Source organism: Phocoena sinus, chromosome 8 (assembly GCF_008692025.1).
Source record: "Phocoena sinus isolate mPhoSin1 chromosome 8, mPhoSin1.pri, whole genome shotgun sequence".
Lineage (NCBI taxonomy): Eukaryota > Metazoa > Chordata > Mammalia > Artiodactyla > Phocoenidae > Phocoena > Phocoena sinus.
The window spans coordinates 57483512-57496065 of record NC_045770.1 but is presented as its reverse complement, the minus strand read 5'-3'; the positions used below and the strand labels follow the sequence as shown (position 1 = coordinate 57496065).

At 40.6% G+C, this 12554-nt stretch overlaps 1 protein-coding gene across 9 annotated transcripts in view; it reads right to left on the bottom strand.

Annotated features, from left to right (window-relative positions):
* XRRA1 (X-ray radiation resistance associated 1) overlaps nt 1-12554 on the bottom strand; it is a 103390-nt gene that overhangs the window by 60761 nt on the left and 30075 nt on the right. For all 9 annotated transcript variants that reach the window (XM_032640573.1, XM_032640576.1, XM_032640577.1 and 6 more), the window contains one exon: nt 11540-11673. Coding sequence is in view for 6 of the 9 variants with exons in the window: in XM_032640574.1 (XP_032496465.1) it covers nt 11540-11673 (134 nt within the window). In the remaining 3 variants the exon portion in view is untranslated. The remainder of the gene's footprint in view (nt 1-11539; nt 11674-12554) is intronic.

Genomic DNA, 12554 nt, shown 5'->3' with positions numbered 1-12554 from the left:
GGCTCACGGGCCCAGCCACTCTGCGGCATGTGGGATCTTCCCGGACTGGGGCACGACCCCGTGTCCCCTGCATCGGCAGGCGGACTCTCAACCACTGCACCACCAGGGAAGCCCCTAAAATCTGATAGCTTTAATGGAATTTTTTAGCAGGTAGAAGTATGCCCCAGTGGTTGGATTCCCATTCAGGAATGGGAACTCGTGTCCCATTTTAGAAAAAGCATAGGAGTGGGGATCAGAGGCCCTGGGCTCTGGTTCTGGTGGTGCTGCTGCTTTGCTTGCTGTGTGATTTCTAGTTGGTGTCAAGCATCTCTGGGCCTAGTCAGCTCCTCCCTCTATCTATATGATGGAAAAGGATTTCTTTTACTTTACATTGTAAGACTTTGGATTAGGCTAAAATTATTGTTCAACAGACTAGACCAAGGACTATAGCGAACAAGACGAAATTTAGCAAACACTAATGTTTGTTCAAATTCAGTTCAGCTTCTGTGATAAGATACAGAAAACCCACCATGCAAACACAGGATGCGGGAGACATGGCTTAACAGCTTGCTTGTGTAAGAAAGGACTTACGATGTGGCTGCTAAAAGCTAGTGCTCTTTCAAGTGGCATTATTAGGAAGATAGTGATGAGAAAAAAGGAGGTCACAATGCCCCTCTGCTCCGTGCTGGTCAAGCCTGAGAGCCGACTCTTGAGGTCCAAGGGGGAAAGGGAATAGGCCTAATGGGAGAGGCAAAGTATCAGCTGTCAGTCAAAACAAGTAAGAGAGCAGTCTAAAGATGGAGTAGGTCAAATATGATTCCCCTAACTCACCCAGACAGACCATGATCTACCCGGAAATGGAGATATAAATAGTTCAGAGTAGATGAGGTATGTTGTGAAATGGAAAAAAGGAGAACAGAGGATGGAGAAGTAGGCAGAGTCAAGTCGTGAAAAGCCTTGTAATCAATGTTAATGGAGTTTAGAACGTTGGGAAGCTGCTGAAGGACTTTAAGCAGGGTGGTGATAGACTCAGATGTGCATTTTAGAAACATCACTCTGGCTGATGGTGAGGATGGACTGGGAGGTGAGAAACTGGAGACTGAGACCAAACAGGAGGGTAACAGAAAAGGGCAAGTTTAAGAAAAATTTAGGAAGTACAATTCACAGAATCTGGCGACTGAATGGATGTGCAAGGTGAGGAAGGAAAGAATTCAGGCTGCTGACCGTGTTTCTAGCCTGCACAACTGCACAGCAGATGAAGAGCAGTGCCCACCACTGAGGACAGGGACGCAGAAGGAGGAGATGTTGGCATGGGCATGTGTCTGATGAGTTTGGTATGATAAGCAGGATACATGGGCGTATAGCTCAGAAGACAGAAGTGAAGTAGAGAAATAACTAAGACTTGGGAAGGGATGAGACCACTAAGAAAGACTGTAAAGATTAAGAAAAACGGTGGGTTGAGAGTGGACAATGGGGGACCACCAAGATTTAAGAGATTGGCAGAAAAGGGGAATCCATAGAGCATACTGAGTGTGGACAGATGTGCAGGGAGGAAATGACAATAGTAGTTGTCTGGAGTCTCATCGCTTTCAAAGCATAATTATTTCAGTTGATACTCTGATGTAAGCAGGAGTACATTATTCTCCTTTTCTTATATGTAAAGAACTAGGAAGTGCAGAGTGGTGGAGACTTGCCTTATTTTATGTGATAAGACTTTCCACTTGAAAACAACTAGAATGATGAATAAAGTATAAAAAGAAAAAAGACCCATCATTTAGAGCTACCATATGATCCAGTAATCCTGCTCTTGGGCATATATCCAGAGAAAAACCATACTTTGGAAAGATACATGCACCCCAATGTTCATTGCAGCACTATTTACAACAGCCAGGACATGGAAGAAACCTAAATATCCATCTACAGATAAATGGATAAAGAAGACGTGGTACTTATATACAATGGAATATTACTCAGCTATAGAAAAGAACAAAATAATGCCATTTGCAGCAACATGGATGGACCTAGAGATTGCCATACTGAGTGAAGTACGTCAGAGAAAGACAAATATCATATGATATCACTTATATGTGGAATCTAAAAAAAGAGTACAAATAAACTTATCTACAAAACAGAAACAGAGTCACAGATGGCGAAACAAACTTATGGTTACCAAGGGGGAAAGGAGGAGGGAGGGATAAATTGGGAGACTGGGCTTGACATATACACACTACTATATGTAAAATAGATAACTAATAAGGACCTACTGTATAGCACAGGGAACTCTTCTCAATACTCTGTAATGACCTATATGGGGAAAGAATCTAAAAAAGAGTGGGTATGTGTATACATATAACTGATTCACTTTGCGGTACACCTGAAACTAACACAACATTGTAAATCAACTGTACTCCAATAAAAATTTTAAAAATAAATAAATAAAACCATGTAAGAGATGCAAAGACAGTAAGGAAGTAGTGTGCCAAAATCTAAAACTCCAGAGACAGAAACTGAGCACAAGAAGCCACTTTTGCCTTAAGGATATTTGCTGATCTTATACAAAGGCAGGCATGTAATTGGAGACGCCCCACATGAATCTAGGATCCTAAAGAGAGGTACCCTCAGGAGAGAGTGAACCAGAACTAAACCCATTCCCCTCATCCCACAACCAGGGGAAAACTGCCTTGGAGTGAACAGAGAAGGGGAGGGGGGAGGGCAGGCTGGTCCTCTTGAAAACTCTAGCCCAAATTTGGATTGTCAGAGTGTTTCCTAAAATATCCAGCTAGTTTGGTTTATTTTAAAATGGTTCCATACCAGGCACCTAGGCACCTGGCCAAAATAAATGGAAAAGCTTTGGGTCCTGCAGACTAAATAACGTGAGGCAACTCTCCCCTAAGTATAAATCCTAAAATCCAGACAAAATATGTACATTAAAAATAATCTTCTTTAAGACATCTGGGAACTAACAAGCTGTGAAAAGTTGGGGGACCAAGATTTAGAAGAAGGAGGAAACCCAAAGGGATTCATGTACCATTTGGGGCCACTTTTCCCCTACGGCTCCCTGCTAACTACAGAAGTGGGTGAGAGGCTAAGAAGCTGAGCAGAGATTCTGACAACCTTGTTAGCCCAGGAGGCCAAAAATTGGAGTCCAGGGTGTGCCACAGAAAGGGAGCCCTAATCAACTGCCCGTTTTAAGTTAGGGCAGTGGAGGACTAAATCCTAGGAAGAAGTGTGAACTAGAAACTGTGTGTTCCTTGCAGGGATTGAAGACTAGCTTCAACCAACTCCAATTTCTGTAAATGAATTAAGACGATTTGGAATTATTGGTGATCTATATAACCAAAAACTCTAGATCTGATGAGAAAAAAAAGTGATTTGAGTTGCCCGAAGGGAGAGTCATGGTCTCTCATTCAGTTCCTGACTATTTACATTTAAATTAAAACTAATTAAACTTAATAAAATGAAATATTCAGCTCCTCAGTCACACTAACCACATTTCAAGTGCTCAATATGACTAGTGGCTACCATACTGGACAATGCAGATATAGAACATTTCCAACATTACAGAAAGTTCTAATGAACAATGCTTTCAAGAATTACTAGTTACTAGAAAATATCTACAGATTGGTGTTAATGTCTGGGGATATGAAAGGCATGGGTGGCCCACCATGCAAAGTGGGGGATTGTGAAGATCTGATGGGAGAATGGAAATTTAGCCTGTGAATGGACCCAGTGAAGTCACAAACCTACTGTGTGGTTATATCCCCAGTTCCTGAATGTATAAACAGACATACTAAGCAACTGACAGAATAACCACACTTGTTTTACTGACCAAAAAAGCAAGGGCTATTATAATAGGAGGGGCCAAATTGAAGCCCTAGGAATTTTGCTTCCAAAACAGTAAACCAAAAATAATTCCACAACCCAGAGGTAATTGCAGAGATTACTGCAAACACTAAACACTGGAAAGGGATAAGGATAATGAGTCCTATGACATCCCTGTTTAACTTGTTTATTTGGGTTGTACAGAAGACAGGTCTTGAGTAATTACTGTAGATTACTATCAACTCAATCAAGTGGTGATTCCAATTTCAGCTGCTGTTCCATATGTAGACTCTTCTAACTGTAGCACATCAACACAGCCCCTAACACTTGTGATACAGCTAAGGACATGCCAGATGTTTCTTTCCCTTTATCAATGAACAAGAACTACCAGAAGCCATATGCTTTCGCCTGACAGGGACAGCAGTATACCTTTGTTCTCTTCTCTGGGGGCTACACCAACTCTTTAGCCCTATTATAATCTATTGCATAGGGATCTTGATTATTTTGGTATTCCACAGAACACCATGTTGATTGGAGCTGATGGGCAGGAAATTCAAATACCTCAGATGCCTCAGTATGGAGTGTGCCACAGGATGGAGGTAAACCTTGTAAAAATTCAAGGAACTGACACCTTGATTAATTTCCTTGATGTCCAGGTATCTGGAGCATGTTGGAATATACCTCCAATGTGAAAGATACCTTTCACCACCTGCTACTAAGAAAAAGGCACAAAGCTTTGTTGGCCTTTTCTGATTTGGGCAGCTACACATAAAACATTTGTGCTATTCTGCTCCATCTACTGAGGCTGCCAGTTTTGTGTGGGATCCAGAGCAAGGCAAGGCTCTGCAACAAGTCCAACTGCCATGCAAGCTGCTTTTTGGGCATTATATCTTTGGCCAAGGGTATTGGGTGTTATTAATCGGTAGGTCCAGCTGTGCTGTAAATGTCTTAAGGCTGCATAGATAGGGTTACCATACATCCTGGTTTTCAAGGACAGTCTGAGTTTTCACCTGTTATCCCAAAATAATAGTGGTACTTTTCCCCCTCAACTATGTCTTGGTTTGGATGATAAATTAATGGTTGCTCATTCTATGAATAGAGCCTTTCAAAGGCACCAATTACAGAAACATTTTTGAGCAAAGTTATGCTCTATTCTGCAGACAACTATTTTCCTTATGAAAAACAGTTTCTGGCTTACTACTGCATGTTGATAGAGACTGAACACCTGACCATGGGACACCAAGGCGACCATGCCTCCTGAGCTGTTCAACATGAACTGAATGTGCAGAACTCCCTCATCAAATGAAAGCAACATTGGAGATCAGGCTCAAGCAAACCTGGAAAAGTTGCGTGAACTAATATTGCTTAGATTCCTGTGATACCTACTCCTGCTGTACTGTTACTTCTCCATCAACCCAAAACAAACGTCCTATGACCACTGGGTGTAGGAGAAAAATCTGGAGCTAGGTTTACAAATGATTTTGCATGATATGCTAATACTAACGAAAACCAGACTGTTGCAGGATTATAACTCCATACAAAGGTGGCTCTGAAAGACAGGGGAGAAGAAATCCTCCTAATATGTAAAACCTAGAGCAACATATCTGATTGTTCATTTTCCTTGGTTGGCGAGATAGCCAGAAGTACAGGTCTATGCTGATTCATGGGCAGTGGTTTAGCTGAAGAGTCAAAGTTTGGAAAAAATAATGTAAAACTGCTGACGGGGAGGTCTGAGGGGAAATCATGTGAACAGACCTCTCAGGATGAAAAGGATGTGTAAGGACTATTTCTATCCCATGTGAATGCTCCCAAAGACTTCCACTGCAGAGGAGACTCTCAGTGATCAGGTGGACAAGATGACCCATTCCATGAGTGTCAGTTGGATACCCTGGCGCTTGCAAAATGGCCTTGGCAGCAGGGAAGGAGGCTACACACTCACCCTCAACAAAGCATATCTGCCTACCACCCCTGCAGAGCACCCGCAGAGGCCAACGCTGAGCCCCTAACATGGCACCATTTCTGGGAGGATTAGCCAGTCACCCCGTAGTATGGCTACAGTGCACACCTGCCTTCATAAAAAGGGCAGTGATTTTTTTTTCTTACTGAAATAAATATGTATTTGAGACATGGATTTTCCATCCCTGACCACAATGTTCTGCCAGCATCACAATCTGTGGACTTTCGAATGTCTTATTCATTATTCTGGTAGTGCATATAACATTGCTTCTAACCATGGAACACAATTCATGGCAAAGAAGTATAAGAATGGGCTCACATACGTGGGGTTTAATTTTTTACCATATACTCCATCACGCAGAAGTCGCTGACCTAACAGAATGTCAAGATAGTCTTTTGACAACTTATTTATTGCACTAGCTGGCAAACTACCCACTGTGAGGTTTGGGTGTGGACTTACAGGATGGAGTGTCACACAAACTAGCAACCAAGACTGATGCTGTTTTTCTCACAACCAGAGCATAAGGGCCTAGGAATGAATGAATGAAAATGAAAGCAGCTCCTCTTATAATTATACACAACAATCCACTTGCAGCTTGTAATTCCTGCGGCTTTGAGCTCTTGAGTTAGAGGTTTTAGTTTCCTAGGGAGGAATACTTTTACAGGCGACACAAGAATAGTTCCACTTAACTGGAAATTAAGTTCACTACTGGCCACTTGGGCTGCTCATTCCACTGAATCAACAGGCAGGAAAACAAGGGTTTATGATATTGGCTAGGTGACTGATATTGACAATCAACAATAGGTATGACGGCTGCTATACCTTGAGGGCAAAAAGGAATATGTTTGGAATCCAGGGAATTATCTGGTGTTCTTTTTTTTTTATCATCTTTAATTTCTTTCATCAGTGTCTTATAGTTTTTTGCAAACAGGTCTTTTGTCTCCCTAGGTAGATTTATTCCTAGGTATTTTATTCTTTTTGTTGCAATGGTAAATGGGAGTGTTTCCTTAATATCTCTTTCAGATTGTTCATCATTAGTGTATAGGAATGCAAGAGATTTCTGTCCATTAATTTTGTATCCTGCAACTTTACCAAATTCATTGATTAGCTCTAGTAGTTTTCTGGTGGCATCTTTAGGATTCTCTATGTATAGTATCGTGTCATCTGCAAACAGTGACAGTTTTACTTCTTCTTTTCCAATTTGTATTCCTTTTATTTCTTTTTCTTCTCTTATTGCCGTGGCTAGGACTTCCAAAACTATGTTGAATAAGCGTGGTGAGAGTGGACATCCTTGTCTTGTTCCTGATCTTAGACGAAATGCTTTGTTTTTCACCATTGAGAATGATGTTTGCTGTGGGTTTGTCGTATATGGCCTTTATTATGTTGAGGTAGGTTCCCTCTATGCCCACTTTCTGGAGAGTTTTTATCCCTCTATGCCCACTTTCTGGAGAGTGTTGAATTATGTCAAAAGCTTTTTCTGCATCTATTGAGATGCTCATATGGTTTTTATTCTTCAATTTGTTAATATGGTGTATCACATTGATTTTCGTATATTGAAGAATCCTTGCATCCCTGGGATAAATCCCACTTGATCACAGTGTATGATCCTTCTAATGTGTTGTTGGATTCTGTTTGCTAGTATTTTCTTGAGGATTTTTGCATCTATATTCATCAGTGATATTGGTCTGTAATTTTCTATTTTTGTAGTCTCTTTGTCTGGTTTTAGTATCAGGGTGATGGTGGCCTCATAGAATGAGTTTGGGAGTGTTCCTTCCTCTGCAATTTCTTGGAAGAGTTTGAGAAGGATGGGTGTTATCTCTTCTCTAAATGTTTGATAGAATTCACCTGTGAAGCCATCTGGTCCTGGACTTTTGTTTGTTGGAAGATTTTTAATCACAGTTTCAATTTCATTACTTGTGATTGGTCTGTTCATATTTCCTATTTCTTCCTCGTTCAGTCTTAGAAGGTTATACCTTTCTAAGAATTTGTCCATTTCTTCCAGGTTGTCCATTTTGTTGGCATAGAGTTGCTTCTAGTAGTCTCTTAGGATGCTTTGTATTTCTGCCGTGTCTGTTGTAACTTCTCCTCTTTCATTTCTAATTTTATTGGTTTGAGTCCTCTCCCTCTTTTTCTTGATGAGTCTGGCTAATGGTTAATCAATTTTGTTTATCTTCTCAAAGAACAAGCTTTTAGTTTTATTGATCTTTGCTATTGTTTTCTTTGTTTCTATTTCATTTATTTCTGCTCTGATCTTTATGATTTCTTTCCTTCTGCTAACTTTGGGTATTGTTTGTTCTTCTTTCTCTAGTTCCTTTAGGTGTAAACTTAGATTGTTTGAGATTTTTCTTGTTTCTTGAGGTAGGGTTGTATAGCTATAAACTTCCCTCTTAGAACTGCTTTTGCTACATCCCAAAGGTTTTGGATCATCATGTTTTAACTGTCATTTGTCTCTATTTTTTGATTTCCTCTTTGATTTCTTCAGTGATCTCTTGGTTATGTAGTAATGTATTGTTTAGCCTCCATGTGTTTGTGTCTTTTACCTTTTTTCCCCCTGTAATTCATTTCTAATCTCATAGCGTTGTGGTCAGAAAAGATGCTTGATATGATTTTAATTTTCTTAAATTTACTGAGGCTTGACTTGTGACCCAAGATGTGATCTATCCTGGAGAATGTTCTGTGCGCACTTGAGAAGAAAGTGTAATCTGCTGTTTTGGGATGGAATGTCCTATAAATATCAATTAAATCTATCTGGTCTATTGTGTCATTTAAAGCTTCTGTTGCCTTATTTATTTTCATTTTGGAGGATCCGTCCATTGGTGTAAGTGAGGTGTTAAAGTCCCCCACTATTATTGTGTTACCGTTGATTTCCTCTTTTATAGCTGTTAGCAGTTGCCTTATGTATTGAGGTGCTCCTATGTTGGGTGCATATATATTTATAATTGTTATATCTTGGATTGATCCCTTGATCATTATGTAGTGTCCTTCCTTGTCTCTTGTAACATTTTTTATTTTAAAGTCTATTTTATCTGATATGAGTATTGCTACTCCAGCTTTCTTTTGATTTCCATTTGCATGGAATATCTTTTTCCATCCCCTCACTTTCAGTTTGTATGTGTCCCTAGGTCTGAAGTGGGTCTTTTGTAGACAGCATATATATGGGTCTTGTTTTTGTATCCATTCAGCAAGCCTGTGTCTTTTGGTTGGAGCATTTAATCCATTCACATTTAAGGTAATTATCGATATGTATGTTCCTGTGACCATTTTCTTAATTGTTCTGGGTTTGTTTTTGTAGGTCCTTTTCTTCTCTTGTGTTTCCCACTTAGAGAAGTTCCTTTAGCATTTGTTGTAGAGCTGGTTTGGCGGTGCTGAATTCTCTTAGCTTTTGCTTGTCTGTAAAGCTTTTGATTTCTCCATCGAATCTGAATGAGATCCTTGCTGGGTAGAGTAATCGTGGTTGTAGGTTCCTCCCTTTCATCACTTTAAGTATATCATGCCACTCCCTTGTAGCTTGTAGAGTTTCTGCTGAGAAATCAGCTGTTAACTTTATGGGAGTTCCCTTGTATGTTATTTGTCATTTTTCCCTTGCTGCTTTCAATAATTTTTCTTTGTATTTAATTTTTGCCAATTTGATTACTATGTGTCTCAGCGTGTTTCTCCTTGGGTGTATCCTGTATGGAACTTGCTGCGCTTCCTGGAATTGGGTGGCTATTTACTTTCCCATGTTAGGGAAGTTTTTGACTATAATCTCTTCAAATATTTTCTCGGGTCCTTTCTCTCTCTCTTCTCCTTCTGGGACCCCTATAATGCGAATGTTGTTGTGTTTAATGTTGTCCCAGAGGTCTCTTAGGCTGTCTTCATTTCTTTTCATTCTTTTGTCTTTACTCTGTTCCGCAGCAGTGAATTCCACTATTCTGCCTTCCAGGTCACTTATCCGTTCTTCTGCCTCAGTTATTCTGCTATTGATTCCTTCTAGCATAGTTTTCATTTCAGTTATTGTATTGTTCATCTCTGTTTGTTTGTTCTTTAATTCTTCTAGGTGTTTTTTCTTTAATTCTTCTAGGTCTTTGTTAAACATTTCTTGCATCTTCTCAATCTTTACGTCCATTCTTTTTCCGAGGTCCTGGATCATCTTCACTATCATTATTCTGAATTATTTTTCTGGAAGGTTGCCTATCTCCACTTCATTTAGTTTTTTTTCTGGGGTTTTATCTTGTTCCTTCATCTGGTACATAGCCCTCTGCCTTTTCATCTTGTCTATCTTTCTGTGAACGTGGTTTTTGTTCCACAGGCTGCAGGACTGTAGTTCTTCTTGCTTCTCTGGTGTTCTTCTTAAAAGGGTCATATCCATCAGTCAAAGCTGATGGAATTTTTGCAAGATGAACAGAGTTTTGGAGCAGGATGATGGTGATGGTTGCACAACAATGTGAATGTACTTAATGTCACTGAACTGTACACTTACAAATGGTTAATATGGGAAGGCTTCTCATAGGGAAAAGAGGACGGTCTGAGATAGCCCTCGGAATATGTACAGAATCTACATAAGAAGAGAATGTAATGGTCGTAAGCAGGGTCTCTGGAGTCAGACGGACTTGGTTCAGATTCTGCCACTTATTAGCTTTGTAACTCTGGTTGAGTTATGTAACCTATCTGTGCCTCAATTTCCTCATCTATAAAATGGGGATAATAATAGGGCACTTACCTCATAGGGTTGTGAGGATTAAATGAGTTAGTATATGTTTAGTGTGACAGAAGAGTGTTGTCTGACACATAGTAAGCATTACACACGTATCATTATTTTTTTTAATTTAAATTTTTAGTTAAGTATAGTTACAATATTGTATTAGTTTCAGGTGTACAACATAGTGATTTGATATTTTTATAAATTATACTCCACATAAAGTTATTATACAATATTGGCTATTTTCTCTGTGCTGTACATTACATCCTTATATCTTATTTGTTTTTGTTTTACATCTTTACTGAAGTATAATTGCTTTACAATGTTGTGTTAGTTTCTGCTGTATAACAAAGTGAATCAGCTATGCATATACATACATCCCCATATCCCCTCACTATTGCGTCTCCCTCCCCCACTCCACCCCATCTCTCTAGGTGGACACAAAGCACTGAGCTGATCTCCCTGTGCTATGTGGCTGCTTCCCACTAGCTATCTATTTTATATTTGGTATTTTATATTTTGGTATATATGTCCATGCCACTCTCTCTCTTCATCCCAGCTTACCCTTCCCCCTCAGAACCATTTTTTTTTTTAAGATTCCATATATATGTGTTAGCATACAATATTTGTTTTTCTCTTTCTGACTTACTTCACTCTGTATGACAGACTCATTGCTATTATTAAGCGAGGAAAGACCAGTACATTCTGGCCAGAAGGCATGGCTCAGCAAATGTGCAGAATGGGAATATGCAAATCTTATTTAGAGGGTTCCTGAAGGGGAATAGTCTGGCAAGAGCAATAGCCACAACTTACCAGTGACCGATCAGAGGGAGGGAAAGTGACTCTCCAGACACCGGCGTCTCTCCTAATAGCACAGAGGAGTGTGGGAAACCCAGCTGAGGCCTCCCGAACCTCTGGGGCTCTGTTCCCACCAGTGCCTTTTCTGGGAGCTTCAGTAGGTGGCATTCTACCTGCTTTGAGCACTCACAGCCTGTCCTTACAGACCTTTTGAGCTGCTTTGGACTATTTCTTTGGACACATGTACCCAGACAAAGGCTCAGGAGGGAAACACATGGGACAGACTCCAGGATTGTAGAACTTACTGCTCTGCGACAGCCAAATTGGGTGGCAGGGAGGTGAGCCCATTGCCTGTGAGGAGCAGGACACGGAGGTGTGGCAGAAGCCCCAGATCACAGATGGCCTCCGCAGTGAGGCTGTTGAAGGACAGGTCCAGGAACTACGGCACAAAGATATAAGATGGGGAAACAGAAGCACTACTCGTGACAATGATGCTCATACATGAGGTGGGAGCTGGATTTTTTTTTTTTTTTTTTTAACCTTCCAGGAGGGCCCATCGCCCACAGGCTAAAACCCTCCTGACTCTCAGGATTAACTTCCAAGGTCTACTGGAGTCATTCTACTATGTCCAACCTATTTGCCAGCCTCAGCCCCCATACTGCAAGCCTTTGTTTACCCCATGGTGCTGGCCAAAGTGACTGCTCCCCATTCCTTGCCACACCCCATGTAGAGATCTTTGCTTGAGCTTTTCACTCAGGAATGCCCTTTCTCCATGTATCTGAATCCAAGTCCTAAAAGGCCAGTTCAAAAGCTGCCTCCTTATAAAACCTTTCTTAATTCCCCAGCCAGATGGAATCTCTCCCTCCTCTGACTTTGAGTGCTTTATCTAGACTGTTCTGAGGTTACTGCTCACAGTCAGCCAGGTAACTGTGATAACTGGACATAAGCCTGAGGAATAAGGTACTGGTACATGGATGTGCTAAGCAGGTGCTGGCACACAGTGGTGGACTAGGCTATAAACTCTCTGAGGTGAAGCACCTTGTCACTGTATCGATGTATCCTTATAATCTAGCATAGTACCTGGCACATAGTAGATGCACATTAAAAACCCAGCTGAAATGAACTGGCTTATTAGGACAATGACCCAAACTGACACCTCACCATAAAGCACTTTCTAACTAGCCATCTAGATTCATGAGATAGTTGACTTGAGTTAGGAGACCAGTCAGGAAACAGTTTCTCTCTGCAAAGACAAAGGCAACTGTGATAAATTATATCACCCCAGTCTCTGGTCTCCCTCTTCTAGAAGAGCCTCTCTGG